Genomic DNA, 20,419 nt, shown 5'->3' with positions numbered 1-20,419 from the left:
GCCTGATCATATAGCAGTAGCCTGTCATACTCCATAAGTACATTAATAGGGCCTGATCATATAGCAGTAGCCTGTCATACACCATAAGTACATTAATAGGGCCTGATCATACAGCAGTAGCCTGTCATACACCATAAGTACATTAATAGGGTCTGATCATACAGCAGTAGCCTGTCATACACCATAAGTACATTAATAGGGTCTGATCATATAGCAGTAGCCTGTCATACACCATAAGTACATTAATAGGGCCTGATCATATAGCAGTAGCCTGTCATACACCATAAGTGCATTAATAGGGCCTGATCGTATAGCAGCAGCCTGTCATACACCATAAGTACATTAATAGGGTCTGATCATATAGCAGTAGCCTGTCATACACCATAAGTACATTAATAGGACCTGATCATATAGCAGTAGCCTGTCATACACCATAAGTACATTAATAGGGCCTGATCATATAGCAGTAGCCTGTCATACACCATAAGTACATTAATAGGGTCTGATCATATAGCAGTAGCCTGTCATACACCATAAGTACATTAATAGGACCTGATCATATAGCAGTAGCCTGTCATACACCATAAGTACATTAATAGGGCCTGATCATATAGCAGTAGCCTGTCATACACCATAGGTACATTAATAGGGTCTGATCATATAGCAGTCACCTGTCATACACCATAAGTACATTAATAGGGTCTGATCATATAGCAGTAGCCTGTCATACACCATAAGTACATTAATAGGTTCTGATCATATAGCAGTAGCCTGTCATACACCATAAGTACATTAATAGGGCCTGATCATATAGCAGTAGCCTGTCATACACCATAGGTACATTAATAGGGTCTGATCATATAGCAGTAACCTGTCATACACCATAAGTACATTAATAGGGTCTGATCATATAGCAGTAGCCTGTCATACACCATGAGTACATTAATAGGGTCTGATCATATAGCAGTAGCCTGTCATACATCATAAGTACATTAATAGGGCCTGATCATATAGCAGTAGCCTGTCATACACCATAAGCGCATTAATAGGGTCTGATCATATAGCAGTAGCCTGTCAATGAACCAGCCCTAGTCCCCATCCCCATACATCAGCAACTCAAAGGTAGAAACTATTCTTAAACCTGGTGGTTCTTGCTTTAAAGTTTTAATTGTAACCCCTTATCATATCAAAGCTTATTATTTAGTAACTAAAGGGTCTTTAATGCAAAATGGTTGAGTAATTCTTAGGTTAAACAAATGTGACCTGTTAAGGGATCTGGCGATGGGTAGTAGGGCTGGTTCATTGGTAGGGGTATGGCGATGGGTAGTAGGGCTGGTTCATTGGTAGGGGTATGGCGATGGGTAGTAGGGCTGGTTCATTGATAAGGGTATGGCGATGGGTAGTAGGGCTGGTTCATTGATAAGGGTATGGCGATGGGTAGTAGGGCTGGTTCATTGGTAGGGGTATGGGGATGGGGAGTAGGGCTGGGATATTGATAGGGGTATGGGGATGGGGAGTAGGGCTGGTTCATTGATAGGGGTATGGGGATGGGGAGTAGGGCTGGTTCATTGATAGGGGTATGGGGATGGGGAGTAGGGCTTGTTCATTGATAGGTGTATGGGGATGGGGAGTAGGGCTGGTTCATTGATAAGGGTATGGCTATGGGTAGTAGGGCTCGTTCAATGGTAGGGGTATGGCGATGGGTAGTAGGGCTGGTTCATTGGTAGGGGTATGGGGATGGGGAGTAGGGCTGGTTCATTGATAGGGGTATGGGGACGGGGAGTAGGGCTTGTTCATTGATAGGTGTATGGGGATGGGTAGTAGGGCTGGTTCATTGATAAGGGTATGGCGATGGGTAGTAGGGCTGGTTCATTGATAAGGGTATGGCGATGGGTAGTAGGGCTGGTTCATTGGTAGGGGTATGGGGATGGGGAGTAGGGCTGGTTCATTGATAGGGGTATGGGGACGGGGAGTAGGGCTTGTTCATTGATAGGTGTATGGGGATGGGGAGTAGGGCTGGTTCATTGATAAGGGTATGGCTATGGGTAGTAGGGCTGGTTCAATGGTAGGGGTATGGCGATGGGGAGTAGGGCTTGTTCATTGATAGGGGTATGGGGATGGGGAGTAGGGTTTGTTCACTGATAGGGGTATGGGGATGGGGAGTAGGGCTTGTTCATTGATAGGGGTATGGGGATGGGGAGTAGGGCTGGTTCACTGATAGGGGTATGGGGATGGGGAGTAGGGCTGGTTCACTGATAGGGGTATGGGGATGGGGAGTAGGGCTTGTTCATTGATAGGGGTATGAGGATGGGGAGTAGGGCTGGTTCACTGATAGGGGTATGGGGATGGGGAGTAGGGCTTGTTCATTGATAGGGGTATGGGGATGGGGAGTAGGGCTTGTTCATTGATAGGGGTATGGCGATGGGGAGTAGGGCTTGTTCATTGATAGGGGTATGGCGATGGGGAGTAGGGCTTGTTCATTGATAGGGGTATGGCGATGGGGAGTAGGGCTTGTTCATTGATAGGGGTATGGGGATGGGGAGTAGGGCTGGTTCATTGATAAGGGTATGGCGATGGGTAGTAGGGCTGGTTCATTGATAAGGGTATGGCGATGGATAGTAGGGCTGGTTCATTGGTAGGGGTATGGGGATGGGGAGTAGGGCTGGTTCATTGATAGGGGTATGGGGATGGGGAATAGGGCTGGTTCATTGATAGGTGTATTAGGATGGGGAGTAGGGCTGGTTCATTGATAAGGGTATGGCTATGGGTAGTAGGGCTGGTTCAATGGTAGGGGTATGGCCATGGGTAGTAGGGCTGGTTCATTGATAAGGGTATGGCGATGGGTAGTAGGGCTGGTTCATTGATAAGGGTATGGCGATGGGTAGTAGGGCTGGTTCATTGATAAGGGTATGGCGATGGGGAGTAGGGCTGGGTTATTGATAGGGGTATGGGGATGGGGAGTAGGGCTTGTTCATTGATAGGGGTATGGGGATGGAGAGTAGGGCTGGTTCACTGATAGGGGTATGGGGATGGGGAGTAGGGCTGGTTCACTGATAGGGGTATGGGGATGGGGAGTAGGGTTGGTTCACTGATAGGGGTATGGGGATGGGGAGTAGGGTTGGTTCACTGATAGGGGTATGGGGATGGGGAGTAGGGCTGGTTCACTGATAGGGGTATGGGGATGGGGAGTAGGGCTGGTTCACTGATAGGGGTATGGGGATGGGGAGTAGGGCTGGTTCACTGATAGGGGTATGGGGATGGGGAGTAGGGCTTGTTCATTGATAGGGGTATGGGGATGGGGAGTAGGGCTGGTTCACTGATAGGGGTATGGGGATGGGGAGTAGGGCTTGTTCATTGATAGGGGTATTGGGATGGGGAGTAGGGCTTGTTCATTGATAGGGGTATGGCGATGGGGAGTAGGGCTTGTTCATTGATAGGGGTATGGCGATGGGGAGTAGGGCTTGTTCATTGATAGGGGTATGGCGATGGGGAGTAGGGCTTGTTCATTGATAGGGGTATGGGGATGGGGAGTAGGGCTGGTTCATTGATAAGGGTATGGCGATGGGTAGTAGGGCTGGTTCATTGATAAGGGTATGGCGATGGGTAGTAGGGCTGGTTCATTGGTAGGGGTATGGGGATGGGGAGTAGGGCTGGTTCATTGATAGGGGTATGGGGATGGGGAGTAGGGCTGGTTCATTGATAGGTGTATTGGGATGGGGAGTAGGGCTGGTTTATTGATAAGGGTATGGCTATGGGTAGTAGGGCTGGTTCAATGGTAGGGGTATGGCCATGGGTAGTAGGGCTGGTTCATTGATAAGGGTATGGCGATGGGTAGTAGGGCTGGTTCATTGATAAGGGTATGGCGATGGGTAGTAGGGCTGGTTCATTGATAAGGGTATGGCGATGGGTAGTAGGGCTGGTTCATTGGTAGGGGTATGGGGATGGGGAGTAGGGCTGGGTTATTGATAGGGGTATGGGGATGGGGAGTAGGGCTTGTTCATTGATAGGGGTATGGGGATGGAGAGTAGGGCTTTTTCACTGATAGGGGTATGGGGATGGGGAGTAGGGCTGGTTCACTGATAGGGGTATGGGGATGGGGAGTAGGGCTGGTTCACTGATAGGGGTATGGGGATGGGGAGTAGGGCTGGTTCACTGATAGGGGTATGGGGATGGGGAGTAGGGTTGGTTCACTGATAGGGGTATGGGGATGGGGAGTAGGGCTGGTTCACTGATAGGGGTATGGGGATGGGGAGTAGGGTTGGTTCACTGATAGGGGTATGGGGATGGGGAGTAGGGCTGGTTCACTGATAGGGGTATGGGGATGGGGAGTAGGGCTGGTTCACTGATAGGGGTATGGGGATGGGGAGTAGGGCTGGTTCATTGATAGGGGTATGGGGATGGGGAGTAGGGCTGGTTCACTGATAGGGGTATGGGGATGGGGAGTAGGGCTGGTTCACTGATAGGGGTATGGGGATGGGGAGTAGGGCTGGTTCATTGATAGGGGTATGGGGATGGGGAGTAGGGCTGGTTCATTGATAGGGGTATGGGGATGGGGAGTAGGGCTGGTTCACTGATAGGGGTATGGGGATGGGGAGTAGGGCTGGTTCACTGATAGGGGTAGGGGGATGGGGAGTAGGGCTGGTTCACTGATAGGGGTATGGGGATGGGGAGTAGGGCTGGTTCACTGATAGGGGTATGGGGATGGGGAGTAGGGCTGGTTCACTGATAGGGGTATGGGGATGGGGAGTAGGGCTGGTTCACTGATAGGGGAGTAGGGCTGGTTCACTGATAGGGGTATGGGGATGGGGAGTAGGTTTTTCTACAACAGATTTACTATAAACAGCTTGATAATACTTTGTCTACATTGATTAAATGTTGCCTAAAAAACAAACAAAAAAACAAAATAAATAATTAGTTTTTTAAGTTTTAAATAAAATATTCTATTAATGTTGATTAATGCCATGTGATGGACTGACGACCTGTCCAGGGTGTATCCTGCCTTCCACCCAGTGACCGCTGGGATAGGCTCCAGCAAGAAACGGCTTAGAAAATGGATGGATGGATGGATGTTGATTAACAGTTTAATACTGATTTAATTATTAGGACCCTGTCAGTCACAGACCGTTAGAATGTCCTAACTTAGAAGCTCCATAATCACTTTAAATTCAATCATTAAAAGTAAGTAAAACGTGTACAAGTTTATTTGTACACGTACATTTTGGTCTGATGGTTTTCCAACCGCAAAATTGACCTTCAGCTATTTTGGCCCCTCGCTGTATCAAAACCGCAAGACTTCAGTTTAACACTTCTCATTTTCCATAAGCAGAGATACACATGAATTCACTGTTAACGCTGCCACGCATACAGCTGAGATGTGTAAGACATGAAAACACAGCAGACTCAAAAACCTAAACCTACTGTTAATCATTGAGGCCAATAACACATTGGGGACAACATGTCTTTGATGCATTCCTGTCCGAACTTTGAATGAAGTAACATTAGATTTCAGACATTGTAGTTCAGCTGATTACAACAGAAAACTCATTTTTTGAAATTGAATGTATTTGTAATGATAAGAATCAAGAGCACTAAACTAAACAATAACTAAACAAAGTATTGTGTCTCCATGCATGAGTGTGTTTGTGTGTGCACATCTGGCCTCAGTCTTCTCTCACCACAAGAGTGACCTTCCTTTAGAAAAAAAAACCTTTGCCACTTGTTTTTTCATCAACAGTCAACAAACTTCTTCGTCTAGAAAAAAGTGTGAGCGCAGCTCTACATCTGCCTATCACACACCATCTGCGTGGTTCTTCTAACAGAGAATGTACCTACAGAACCTACAATCTCACACTTCTCATCAGTGTCTGATCAGAGATCACAAGACCCCTTTAACCTGCTGCTGCACACAGACACACAATGTGTAATACACATTCAGTGTAATATCAGACTTAAAGGCATTTCATTGTATGTCTCTACACACCCAGCAGACTTTTTACTCAGTAACCACAATGAAACTAAGTTGTATGTTGTCACCTTTCCTTAATAATTGTTTGGGGACTGAAGACACCAGTTGATCCAGTTTTAGAAGTAGATTTTTAAAAGTATTATTCAGTTGTGCAAGTCTTCAGCTGCACAACTGTACTGGACCTTCTCTGTCATATTTTGCACTTCATAATGTGCCACACATTTTCTATAGGAGAACAGCAAGCCAGTGTATCACCTGACTCTCTGATTACACAACCATGCTGCTGTTACACGAGTAAAAAGTTTCTTAAAATTGCCATGTTGAAATATGCAGGGACGTCCTGGAAAAATACACCATCTAAAAGGCAACATATGTTCTATTGGAATGTACGTGTACCTTTCAGCATATGTGGTGCTTTCACATATTATCACAGGTCATCTACTAATAGCTCCCCATAACATGCCAGACTTTGGCTTTTAAACTTTACACTGGTAACAGTCTAGATGGTCCTTTTCTTCTTTGGCCTGTACAACATCCACTATTACAACATCCACTATTTCCATAAACAATCAGAGCACAGTGTACGTTTCCACTGCCCATCAGTCCATTTCAGATGAGCTCAAGAGAAGTCGGCAGCATTTCGGGAGATTGCTGACATATGAGTTTCACTATGTACAGTACAGTCTTTCATTTGTGGGTTTAGTGATGAGCAGTGTTGGCAGAGTCCATGTGTCCATGTCTACATCACACAGGCATGCCTTTTTTTAATGCAGTGACGTGTGTGGGGTTGGAGGTCAGGGATATTTGTTTTTGACCTTGGTTTTTTATGCATAGAGATCTCTCCAGACTGTCTGAATTTCTCAATGTTATTGTGAAGTGTAAAGAGTGAAATACATGAAATCCTTTCAAATGATTGTTAAGAAACACTGTCCTTAAACTGCTAGATTATTCATTGACCTCTTGACACAAAGGAAGCTTTTTCTGGATGCTACTTTTTATACCCAAGCATGACTGCATCACCTCTTCAGTTTTCTAGTCTTAGATTGCACCAACACAGTTTTTCTGAAAAATATTTCAGGCATCTTAATGAGTACTTTCTGAAAAACACTCATCATTTTTTATTTTTATTACCAGCCATTCAACTGCACCTGCATTTTTCCAATACCACAACTACATCCACTCTTTAGCCCCATCTGCTTATACCGCCTGATTAACAACAATTCTATATAAATATATATGGTGGCATATGCATTTAGTCACGCACAAAAAAAGAAACATATAGCTGCAAGCGGCAATGAGTGGGTTCAAGAACGCAACAGCAGTACAGGCCCTTCTGCACGTTTAGCGCATTAGGCCTAAAAAGGCCTCAAGCTGTTTAGATCTTATTCATAGGCAGAATGAATAGAACTGAAATGATATCAATTCATCAAAAGGCCTTTACTTGCCATAAACAAGGAGCAGAGGTCCTTATAAACAACATAGGTTTACATTCATATGTACTAAGCTACACTAGTTTGTAGAACATCCAAGAGGTTTTCAACATAGATGTCAGAACTACATGACCATTGGCAGCATTTCTCACACAGTATCACTTGCACAGTGGACTGGTTCAGTATTTCACCCTTTGATTTGATGTAGGCTATAATGAGGCCCAATGCACTCAGGGGCCCTTAAGGTGTAGAGGAGCTCAGTGAAAGTGGGTAAGAATTTGTCAGCAGGCCTCAATATGGTCTGACTATTGATCAGGGACCATATCCAAAGATTTTACATTTTGGTTAGATTGACCTTTTGACCTTTGTATAATAAGTCTTTGTATAAAGTAGTCTTTGAATGAATAAGCCAAAATACCAGACAAGCAGTACAATTTTTGACATAACATGTAATTAGAAAGTTATTCATGTGAGTCACATAGCGCCAAGTGTTTATATGTCAACTTTGTAATAACATTGTAATAGCATTTTTATTGATTTTTAAGTGTTTATGAGTGCTGAAGCACCACCTAAAGTCCAATCTTGACTCAAATTTGCATACACAATTACAGTCTCATTATATAAAAGTTCTCAACATTTGTAGATGACCTATGACTGTTGAGTTACAGCAAATCAAGCTAGCCATGCAGTGGCCGCAGTAATTAATTGACTTAATTGAGGTTTCACACCTCACTAAATGAAAATCTCAACGTTTTTGATAATTATTTACCTAGAGATGCCACAGAGTTTTTTATAGACTGTTTTTTTATAAACTGTTTTCAAACAGTTATAAACATATAAACAACAGTAATAAACATGCATTTGCAGAATTGTTTGGAATAATGTACTACATATGATACATAAGGGCTTTCTGGCAAAATTGTAATAATATAATAGTAATATATTTATTAAAAATATGTTTATTTTTTATGAATAGCGACCCCAGGGGTCAAATCTTTTTAAACATGACTGGTTATTAGAAAGTGGGTACATGTAGATACATTTCAAGTTTCATGATGATTGATCAATGTTAAGCCTGTCAAAAGCCTATTAAATGCTGATTGGCTGATGGCGACCACATACATTAATGAATCAAATTGTCCTGAAGGATTCGCTTATAGTCTGGCCATGGTACTTGCAAAGTTTCAGCTTGACTGGATGTACAGATGCTGAAAAAGCCATGTAGCATTAACTCCACCCCATAATGACATATGCGCATAAAACTCAATGTGCTGCCCCAGAATCTTCTGCCGAATATGCCTGTCAAGCTTAAATTTTTTTTGGCTAAAGGACTGTGGAGTTACAGAATTTTAAATTAATTATGAATTCATTTGAATTTATCCAGAAGTGTTCATTTGCATATGGCAGCCATACTGTATGAAAAACTCTAAATATTTTTGATCAGGAGGGTTCAGGCTCTTCTGAATTTTTTGACACCAAATACATGAGGATGAGAGATACTCATGAACAAAAAATATACTTTTGGACCTGACTGTGTTCAAGTTTATTGGTGATGTACAAAATTATCGGCACACAAATGGCTTTTTTCTGATGTAATGAGAAAGCCTTTGTTTTCAATGGAAAACTCTGCACTATGATGACACAAATATCAATATATAACCTTAATAATCTATGTGCGTATATATAATATACATTGAGTTCACCATTTAAAAAACACATTTCGTGTGCAGGGGGACTTTCAAAGAAGGCTGACTATTGCCATTTTGAAAAGCAGCCACACAAAGAGCCTGAGACTGTTGGATGTAAGTTCATTATCTGTCCTACTCCAGGTCATGTCATAAGCCCCTCCTACTCAATATGAACACGCAATGTTTAACAGGACAATGAAACTTCCTCTGTGATACTGATACGCTGTGGAACTGCGATGGGTCCCATGTCAGCGATGCCTCTGCTGCTCTGTGTCATCGGTGAGTGTTTCTCAGCTTATAAATCTTATGAGAACACATTGTTTGGAATTGAATCCAGAAATAATGCTATAATATCAAATAATTATTCGGACAATGTGAAACGCATTAAATGATTATTCAGTGTAGAATGAAAAACAGCCAAACTCTTTCATTTGTACAGCAGCTACTCAGGGCACTGCTAAATACTCAGCTCACCCAACAAAGATGAAAAACCAAGCTGATACAAATAAACAAGCTGAGCTTAAACTGCTGTAGTTCAAATCCACCATAAATGTACTGCATGTTGTGTGTTTCAGGTGTGCTGTCAGTGAGTTTGAGCTCTCAGGCTGGTTTAACTGTAGAAGCAGAACCTGGTGATGATGTCACTCTCTGGTGTGAACACAGTCTCACTCGAGCAGATTATTTATACTGGCTAAAGCAAACAAACAATTCAGTACCAGTTTATATCGCATGCAAATTTTATACATTATCCTCCTCTGATCCCTGTTACTTCATCCCTGAGAGTGAGAGGTCAGTGATGAGAGTGAACTCCACGTTCTCCTCTCTCACTATAACTGCAGTTACTCCCTCTGACTCAGGACTCTATTACTGCAGCATTCAGGGAGGACAGCAGATGATCTTCAGCACCACAACATATTTACAGATCAAAGGTATGTGAACCGTTTCATTCGTCATGAACAAAAATGTGGTCATTGAGTAAAAAGTATTAAGCTGGATAAAAATACAATATATGATATCAATTATTTTATGTTAAATAATTGATAAATTAACTTATTTTTCAGAGGAAAAAGAAACATCTTCCACTGAGCCAGAGGAATCTGAAGGTTTGTAGTTTACCATATTGATCATTATTTTATTTAGAACAACCAAATTTAGTGATGTAGATTCTACTTTGCTTATTGTGACAAGTAATTTCACCACTTCATCTGCACTTTTTCTTGTGTTATTAATCACATATAATCGTTCAAAGGTACTGTAAACTGTTTCATTACTCATGAACAAAAAATATAACATTTTTAAGTAAAAAGTATTAAGCTACAAAACAACAATCTATTGTATTAGTTTATATAATGTAAAATAATGCATATTATTTTACACAATATAAATTGTATCATGTATAGTACTGTGCGAAAATCTTAGGCACACAAGACACATTTTAAAAATCTATTTATTTGTGTAGTTTGTGTTTATTTGCTGAGAAAAGTGTTAATATTTGAATAAACAAATTTTATAGAATAAAATTTTATAGAAACAAGACTTTCTCTAGACAGACAAAGCACTATATATATATAATGTTAGTGTGTTTGTTTAACCATTTCCAAACAGCTCCTGGTTTGACCAATCGGTGCTTCAGTAAATTGAGCTCATGATGTAATTGATGATATTAACGAGTCTCTGTGGCGGCTGTGAAGGTGTCGAGGAAAAATATGGACCCGAGAAATTCTTGTTCCTTTTTATTGTTTTTCTGTTTATTTGAATTATGAATACGACTTTATTCTAATGTATATTGTGATAAACTCACTGCTGAGGTCAACTGTTTAAACATTTGCTTAGATGCCTAAAACTTTCACTGCTCCAGCCTTTGTAATTTGTGTTTAATTTTTCAGTTGACTGCATTGTCTTTCTGATGCTGGCTGCGATGTTCCCGGCTGTGACTGTAATTCTATTGATCCTGTTGATTGTTCAGTGCATCAGAAAACAACAGGGAAATGGTAAATATTCCAATGTGGCCATCTAACAAACCATAAGAATAATGTAATATACATGAATTAACTTTCAAATATGCAGACAGTATATCTGTTTTTTTCTGAGCTTTTACATTTAAACAGGTATTTAAAACATATGTTCTAAATATTGGATTGATGTATCTAAGTAAACAAGAAAAAAGCACACAAAGGAAAATTAACTGTATGTTGTGCTTCCAACAGATTCTAATGCTAAACTGAAAGAAGACAAAGATGTAAGTCTCACACCAAGACATTCAGTAGTAAACATACACCAGTTTATTAAAGAATGAGAGCAAATTAGAACTTTAAATTATTGTCTACATTGTATTAGTATATTTTTGTTAATGTATTTATTACTTTTGAGTTTTGACTGAATTAAAGTATTATAAAATATAACAATGATTTTGCAAATAAAGAACACAGTCAAATGAGTTTTAGTCAAATTATAGCATAATTGTTCTGTAATTGATCTTTTAAATACATTGGTCCTCTTTTCTGTATTCATTCAGTTACTTTATTAGTTTATATCCTTTTGTAACTGTGCAACTCCAGGAGCAGGATGATGAAGCGGTGAACTACGCTGCTCTGCACTTCAAGAAAAACAAGAGATCGGAGAAAAATGTAACTGAGGTGGATCCAAATGTTGTTTATTCTTCTGTAAGCAACATCCGATAAGGGCACTAATGAATTCAGTACCAATGGAATGAAAACACACACACCCACACACATGCATATATATACATATTAATCATGAAACGAATACGCAATTAGTAACACAGATAGCAAACTCAAATAAATATTAATGTTGGTACTAAGTAAAAGCAATAAAACAATAAAATAGATACAATAATATAAACCACACTAGCAAGTAAAACAAGTAAAATGAGACAAGCTTAAAATGCATATATATATATATATATATATATATATATATATATATATATATATATACATACAGAACAGCATTCTCTGTAGTGGACATGTAAACTTATTTACATTTAGATAATCAACAACAAAGCAATTTCAAATATCTTTATAATGTTACGGACAGCGGTGTATGTTTTAATATGTTTTAAAGGAATGCAGATCAGCACCTTTTTGATTTTAATGATTTATATATACTACATATATATATATATATTTATATATACTACATATATTACATGCAGCAGTTGATAATGTTCTATATTGCTTACATTAAAGTGGATTGAATTTACTCAACTGCTAAAGGTGAAAATGAAAGACAAGACTGAGCTGATGTATTTATTCATTCAAGAGACAACTATGAAAATATTTAAATAATTTAAATGAAATGCATAACTTTTTCTCAAGGCATCAATGTCAGTATTTATAATTATAGAAGTTATATTCTGTTCTTGTAAATTGGCACCACCTACTGACAATGATCTCCATGTAGTGTATGTAGTGTAGTGTGACTGGTTGATGTCATCATGCAGTTGCCAAAGGAAACAACTATCATCCCTCTGTTTAATTTTTAAACATTTTCTATGTTTTGGCTTCAGATGGCAATAGCTGTGTGCAAGTAATTTTCTACGCTGTTTGTGAGAAATTAAAAGTGGAATTAGCAGTGATTTACTGAATGCTTTCACTCTTGTTTCTTTGCACTTTGTGTACTTTGCATTCTTTGCTATTTTCTGCTGATGATACTATTAATACCAATGTTCACACAGGGCTGCCAACTCTCATGCATTTATGTTTAATCCCGTCATAGTTGACATTTTCCATGCATTTTTATGTCTCTCTCACTACCAGAGATTCTCTAAGAGGAAATGGCACTCTTCTGTTGTTTTGCAACAGCAAAACACATGGCTTGGCCAATCAAATCAGACCTTGCAAGCCCATCAAAACTGACCATCAATGAAGCTCTTCCAAATGTTAGGACAGTTCTCTTCAGCAACAGCAAACAGGTCATGAGCATAGCTCCAAGCCATCAATGTTATTACAAAAGTCAGTTGTCTACTGATCACTGCTATTACAACACTCTGAAATACTGATTACAGCGCCCCCACCCTGCCTAACCCAACAATAAAATCTCTTCCTCAATTTTAACCTACCCAAGTGCCATTAGTAAACAGAGATATACTGGAGTGTATACTGAAAAGGAGTTTAGTTGCCTGTTGGCTTAAGCAAGGTGCTACAGATGAGAACAGAACAGTAAAACAACACCTTCTGGCTGGTCTGTTAGATGTTTAGACTAAGAACTCATGGCAGCGACCTTGTGATTTTAATATTAAGCTAATATACAATTGCAATGTCAAAGTTAGGCTCTAAGGTTAAATCACAGAAGATTAGATCCAGTGCCTTGTTTTCTACACAGACTCACAACTCATTACTAAACATAGCTGCTGTTCTTTTTTGTGCTGAAGCTCAACTTTTGCATTTGCTAAAAGAGAGCACTAGCATAAAGCATCAAAAACAACTAGATATAGAAAAGGCATGCTTACCAGCATCAGTGGATAAATTTCTTCTTGACAGGAAAGTAGCAGCAAGCAAGCAAATTCTATTTATACAGTGCTTTTTACAACAGGTGTTGTCACAAAGCGGCTTTACAGAACAATCAGTATTACAGAGAGAAAAGAAAAGAAAATCCGGGTCCGAGCCCCCATGAGCATCGCCAGTGGCGATGGTGGCAAGGAAAGTGCAAGAGGCAGAAACCTCAAGAGGAACCAAGACTCAGAAGGGGAACCCATCCTCCTCTGGTTGACACCAGATAGCAAGCATTGTTAGTACAAAGTATTATAGGACAAAGTGGGAGAAACAGGTGGAGCGGGTCAGTTCATGCTGAAATATGTTTCCTTAATAATACATGAAATATAAAAATCAAATATAATAATAAATTAACCATCAAAACTCATAATCAAATAAAAAAGTAATGATTTACAATATTTCATTATAGAACACATAATCCTTTGTTTCAATACCAGCTCATCATTTTCTGAACAAACTATATATACATATATACAAAACTGTGAGGTTCCACTTCCTCTTTCTTGTTGAGGTCAACCATGTGAAGGTGCCCTGGAGTCCGAACAAGACTAAAGCTATAAATATGTACACCGGTAAATTACACATTAGATCACTATTCTACCTTCTGGAAGGTCCATTTCTTGTCTGTCCTTGCCTGTAAAAGTATTGGTAAGAAAAATTTATGAATTTTCAGGCCAACATAAATCCAGCCAAATCCACCATTTAGCACAATGAATATGTTAAATCTGTGACGTTTTCTCTAAAGAATCACAATGTTATTGTTAGGTATAACGCAAATATGTTGCATATCTTAAGCATTTCATGCTGTACTTTGGAAGAAATATAATATAGCTTTGTTGTAAATGGTTCATTTATATATATTTCATGTAAAGATGACAGCACTGCAATGTTAGTCCATTTGTTTAGTGAAAATTCTGAGAGATGGTGAAGCTGTTACACCTTAAATCCACACAACAAAATGCAAAGAAGAATATTAACAGGATCCAGAAACGCCGCCGCCTTCTCTGGGCCTGAGCTCATTTAAAATGAACTGAGATGAAGTGGAAAAGTGTCCTGTGGTCCAACAAATGAAAACTAGAATTTATTTTGGAAATCATGGACACTGTGTCCTCCGGGCTAAAGACCACTCAGCTTGTTATCAGTCCACAGTTCTGAAGTCAGTGTTCATGATGATTTAGGATCATTAGTAGCATGGGTGACCTGCACATATGTGAAGGCTCCATTAATGCTGAACAATATAAATATGTTTTGGCAACATCTGCTGCCGTCCAGACAATGTCTTTTTCAAGGAAGGCCTTGATTATTTCAGCAAGACAATGACAAACCACATTCTGCATGCATTACACCAGTGTGGCTCTGAATTAAAAGAGTCCAGGCACTAAACTGGCACTAAACTAAACTGTCTGCAGTCCAGACCCATCACCACTGCAAACATTTGCTGCATTATGAAATGAAAGATTTGACAAATGAGACCCTGATCTGATGAGCATTTGAAATCCTGTATCAAACAAGAACAAAAAACATTTCACTTTCAAAACTATTGCAGTGTCTCCTCAGTTCCCAAACACTTAGAATGCTGTTAAAACAAGAGGTGATGAAACTCAGTGGTAAACAGGCCCTCGTGCCAACTTTTTTGGAACATGTAGGTGGCATCAAATTCAAAATGGCATATATTAAAAAAAAAAACAATTTCTCAGTTTCAACATTTGATATGTTGTCTTTATAGTATTTTCCTTTAAAAACATGGTTTAAATGATTAGCATATCATTGCATTTTGTTTTTATTTACATTCTGCACAGTGTCCCAACTTTTTTGGAAATGGGATTGTACTTATTCAGAGGAAAATCAATGCAAGTATTAGTGTTGTATTGCACCAAATAGTTAATATACTTTTGTATGTTATATTTTGTATATATACAGTGTGAAATGAAAAGATACACACTGTGACTGAAACACAAATTGGACTCATATATTCACAGACTGGTAAAGGCAGAGAGCTTGCAGACATGATGGAGAGAAGGAAGGTAGATATTCTGTGTGTCCAGGAGACCAGATGGAAAGGAAGCAAGGCCAGGAACATTGGAGGTGGATTCAAACTGTTCTATCATGGTGTAGAGAGGAAGAGAAATGGAGTAGGGATAATCCTAAAGGAACAGCTTGGGAAAAGTGTTCTGGATGTAAAGAGAGTGTCAGACAGGATCATGAGCCTGAAGTTGGAGGTTGATGGTGTAATTTTGAATGTGGTCAGTTCATATGCACCACAGGTTGGTTGTCAGTTAGAGGAGAAAGAGGAATTTAGGAGTAAGATGGATGAAGTGGTAGATGGTGTTCCTAGAGAGGAGAGATTAGTGATTGGTGCAGACTTCAATGGACATGGTGAAGGGAACAGAGGGGATGAAGAGGTGCTGGGTATGTATGGTGTGAAAGACAGAAATGCGGAAGGTCAGATGGTTGTAGATTTTGCAAAGAGAATGGAAATGGCTGTGCCCCTTGAGGGCAGTGAGGAGCTACCTGAGGACTGTGAAACTACAGTTAAGGTGGTGAGAGAAACTGGCAAGAATGTGTTGGGTGTTTCATCTGGTCAGAGGAAAGAAGACAAGGAAAGTTGGTGGTGGAATGAGGAAGTCCAGGAGAGTATTCAGAAGAAGAAGGCAGCTAAGAAAAAGTGGGATAACCAGAGAGATGAAGGAAGTAGGCAGGAGTACTGTGAGGCTAGTCGCATAGCGAAAAGAATGGTGGCAAAGGCAAAGGCTCAGGCCTATGATGAGCTGTATGAGAGGCTGGACAGTAAAGAAGGAGTAAAGGACTTGTATTGCTTGGCTAAACAGAGAGATAGAGCTGGAAAGGATGTACAGCAGGTTAGGCTGATAAAGGATAGAGAGGGAAATGTACTAGTGAGTGAACAGAGAGTGTTGAGTAGATGGAAGGAGGACTTTGAAGAACTAATGAATGAGGAAATCGAGAGAGAGAGGAGGACAACGGGGGGAGAGATAGTGGATCAGGAAGTGCAGAGAATTGGTAAGGTGGAAGTGAGGGCAGCTTTAAAAAGGATGAAGAATGGAAAGGCAGTTGGTCCAGATGACATACCTGTGGAGGTATGGAGATGTTTAGGAGAGAAGGCAGTGGACTTTTTAACCAGGTTGTTTAACAAAATCCTGGAGAGTGAGAGGATGCCTGATGAGTGGAGAAGCAGTGTACTGGTCCCCATTTTTAAGATCAAGGGTGATGTGCAGAGCTGCAGTAACTGCAGAGGTATAATGTTGATGAGCCACACCATGAAGGTATGGGAAAGAGTTGTTGAAGCAAGGCTAAGGTGAGAGGTTCAGATCAGTGAGCAGCAGTTTGGTTTCATGCCCAGAAAGAGCACCACAGATGCAGTTTTTGCGTTGAGAGTGTTGGTAGAGAAGTACAGAGAAGGTCAGAAGGAGCTGGTTTGTGTCTTTGTGGATCTAGAGAAGGCAGATGATAGGGTGCCAAGAGAGGAACTGTGGTACTGTATGAGGAAGTCAGGTGTAGCTGAAAAGTATGTTAGGGTGGTGCAGGACATGTATGAGGATAGTGAGACAGCGGAGAGGTGTGCAGTTGGAGTGACAAATGGTTTCAAGGTGAAAGTAGGATTACATCAGGGATCAGCTTTGAGCCCCTTCTTGTTTGCAATGGTGATGGAAAGGTTGACAGATGAGGTCAGGCAGGAGGCTCCATGGACCATGATGTTTGCAGATGACATTGTAATCTGTGGTGAGAGTGGAGAGCAGGTGGAAGAGAATCTGGAGAGGTGGAGGTTTGCACTGGAGAGGAGAGGAATGAAGGTCAGTAGAGACAAGATGGAATACATGTGTGTGAATGAGAGGGAGGCAGGTGGAAAGGTGAAGATGCAAGGAGTAGAGGTCGTAAAGGTGGATGACATCAAATATCTTGGGTCAACCATCCAGAGCAATGGACAGTGTAGAAAAGAGGTGAAGAAGAGGGTGCAGGGCAGGATGGAGTGGGTGGAGATGGGTGTCAGGGCTGATGTGTGACAGAAGGATAGCAGCAAGAGTGAAAGGGAAGGTTTACAAGACAGTAGTGCGTCCTGCTATGACTGAGGCTCTGTCTAAAAGACAGGAGGCTGAGCTGGAGGTGGCGGAGATGAAGATGCTGAGATTTTCGTTGGGAGTGACAAGGATGGACAAGATTAGAAATGAGCAGATCAGAGGGACAGTGAAGGTGGAGCAGTTTGGAGATAAAGCCAGAGAGGCCAGGTTGAGATGGTTTGGACATGTGTTGAGGAGGAATAGTGGATATATTGGGCAAAGAATGTTGGCGATGGAGCTGCTGGGTAGAAGGAGAAGAGGTAGACCTCAGAGAAGGTTTATGGATGTAGTGAAGGTGGACATGGAGATGGTTGGTGTAAAAGCAGAGGAGGCAGTGGACAGGGCAAGATGGAGGCAGATGATCCGCTGTGGCGACCCCTAAAGGGAGCAGCCGAAAGAAGAAGAAGAAGAAGAAGAAGAAGAAGATATTTATGCACACTTAAAAGGTTCCTCATTTCTCATTGCTTCATTGTTCTTTTTTTATTTATTTATTCATTTATTTTTGGGGGGGGGGGCTTATTCAGCTAAACAATCATTCTGAAAATTACAGAACATTGATAGCATCATTTATAAATGCTCTCAGAGATTTTAATCTGTCAGCTAGCGAGGAGATAGATTTGCTTGTGAAATTGTTAGGCAGCAGTTCACACAAAAAAAGATAAGAGTTGTGGATATCAATAATCTTTTACTTACTTCCACACACCCACTGGTATCAACCTCATGGTCAGAAGTTGCCATTTCATCTGCAAGTAAAATATTCTTGGTTTTATGTACCAAGTGCAGCATAATGTGTCATACTCTTCATTCAGTTGCTTCAAGGAATTTGTATCATCAAGCAAAAAAGTGCCATTACCCAACCTGGCAGTCCAAGGCCTAGACAAACAGGCCTATTGCTGTTTACAGGACAGAGATTTTTTTAGCAGTTTGCTTGTTGAACCTCAATTCAAGAGTGAAGTAGATTCGGCAAAGCACTGCCTGCTGCACAAGAAACCTAAACCCTTGACCTAAATGCAGTAGGATCAAGGAGAAATCTACTGAAGAAAGAAGGCCATTCTAAGATTACATATAATTTTAACAAGTGCTACAGATCCATAGTACACATATCAAAGAACGGTGACAATGACATTAAGTGTGTAGAATGTGGAAGTGACACCCAAGACGTTCTCCATGGTCCTCCAAGTCAAAATCTCCAGCTCTAGAACATAGCAGGAAAGACACTGACAGTCCTGTAGAAGGTGCCCTGTCTTCTGCATGTATCAAGATCTGTGGAAAGGGCATTTCAGTTTATTCATGATCAAAAATCTCATTTGCCAAAGTCAATCTGGCATGCCATTCAGAAGAATCAATTTGGTTATAAGTAGTATTTGATGACCAGACTAACAGGTCTCTGGTCTGGACAGAATTTGTTGACCTTTTCAATGTTGTAAGAGACAGCTTTCCATTCTCTTTTAAGACATGTTGGAACATTAGAGACAGAAGGCAGATAAGCATGTGACTTTCAGATGGAATCAATTTATGGTAGTCTCACTCTCCCTTTACCAACACTGACTGAATATAAAAAGATTTCACAGAACGATCTGGAGACTCCCATTCCAGAATTACCACTTAACTACTCCCATTTGAAACACCTGGTTAACCAGAGCCCAGAGTTTGACCCGCTACTGCCAAGTGGGTCAGAGATAAGTGAAGCCACATGATGAACCTTATGTGCAGAAACTGGATCTTGATTGGTTGATTGTGGGAGATGTGTGTCTTGGAGAGGTACACAAACCTCTATGCATCTATATGCAAAAGTTTGTTATTAATTTTCTAAGTGGAAAAAAAGTAACTCATCCTCTACAGAGAACATACTTTCTGCACATTTTAATATACAACTATAACAATAATATGGCCAATGCAAACGTTATAGCACATTTTATGTTTTTTACTTTATTTTATAATATATTACATTTTAGGAAGAAATAGTAATTGTGCATGAAAACATGCAGTTGTGTGGGCAAAAAACTGGACAAAGCCTAAAATGCCAAAAAAAATCAAACTGTAAAAAGTCTTAACAACAAATCAAACAGATGCAAAAGTTTTGATTTCTTTAAATGTTGTTTCTTTTAAAGTTGTGTGTGTACATTTGCAAAGAACCTTTCTCAGAAGAAAGAATCAGTATTTACACTCAGCGCTGATGGCTTCAAACAGCTGAAGAACACTGCAGAGCTAGTTTGTGTTTAATGTGAGACAAAAATATTCTCTATAGGGTTTAATTCTGGACTCTGATCAGGACAAAACCATCAGTAAAACATTATACATCGAAAAGGGGATTTAGTTAAAACATACCCTTTTAATGTATTACATATACAACTTTTAAATTATTTAAAATAATATGATCACACAAATTCTACTGTTCTTGATGTTGTTAACACCCCAAAGGGGGAAATAAGATAATCTGGCAACCCTGGTCCCTTCCTGGTTTATTCCTGAGTTTCTGAGTTCTCGGTGTTCAGAGCTGAGTAAATAATAAATATATCATTATAAAAACAGAGCAGTGCCTATTTAAAGGGTTAAAATGGAGGAATTGAGCTTTTGGTGGCTGTTTCTGGTGGGTAATGTTCAACTAGCATCATCAGGTGAGTCTGATTTCAGTCGAAAATTCTAATAAAATTATGAGTTCCTGTCTTGCGCTTACATGCGCAGTCAGTTCATGAGCACTGATGCTGTGATGAAGTTCGATGTTAAATCACACTAAAGGATGAGATAC

At 40.3% G+C, this 20,419-nt stretch overlaps 2 protein-coding genes across 4 annotated transcripts in view; both read left to right on the top strand.

Moving 5' to 3' along the window:
• The window catches only part of LOC108416077 (H-2 class I histocompatibility antigen, Q9 alpha chain-like), a 471,933-nt gene that overhangs the window by 129,758 nt on the left and 321,756 nt on the right, over positions 1-20,419 (top strand). The gene's annotated exons all lie outside the window — the stretch shown is intronic.
• Positions 20,135-20,419, top strand: part of LOC108414327 (BOLA class I histocompatibility antigen, alpha chain BL3-7-like) — a 138,534-nt gene continuing 138,249 nt past the window's right edge. The window contains exon 1 of one of the 3 annotated variants that reach the window (XM_037531710.1): positions 20,135-20,288. In XM_037531710.1, coding sequence (XP_037387607.1) covers positions 20,228-20,288 — 61 coding nt within the window. In that variant the 5' untranslated portion in view covers positions 20,135-20,227. The remainder of the gene's footprint in view (positions 20,289-20,419) is intronic. The other 2 variants (XM_037531712.1, XM_037531713.1) reach the window with 2 other exon arrangements.

This window comes from Pygocentrus nattereri, chromosome 20 (assembly GCF_015220715.1).
Source record: "Pygocentrus nattereri isolate fPygNat1 chromosome 20, fPygNat1.pri, whole genome shotgun sequence".
NCBI lineage: Eukaryota > Metazoa > Chordata > Actinopteri > Characiformes > Serrasalmidae > Pygocentrus > Pygocentrus nattereri.
This window is presented reverse-complemented; position numbering and strand designations above follow the sequence as displayed.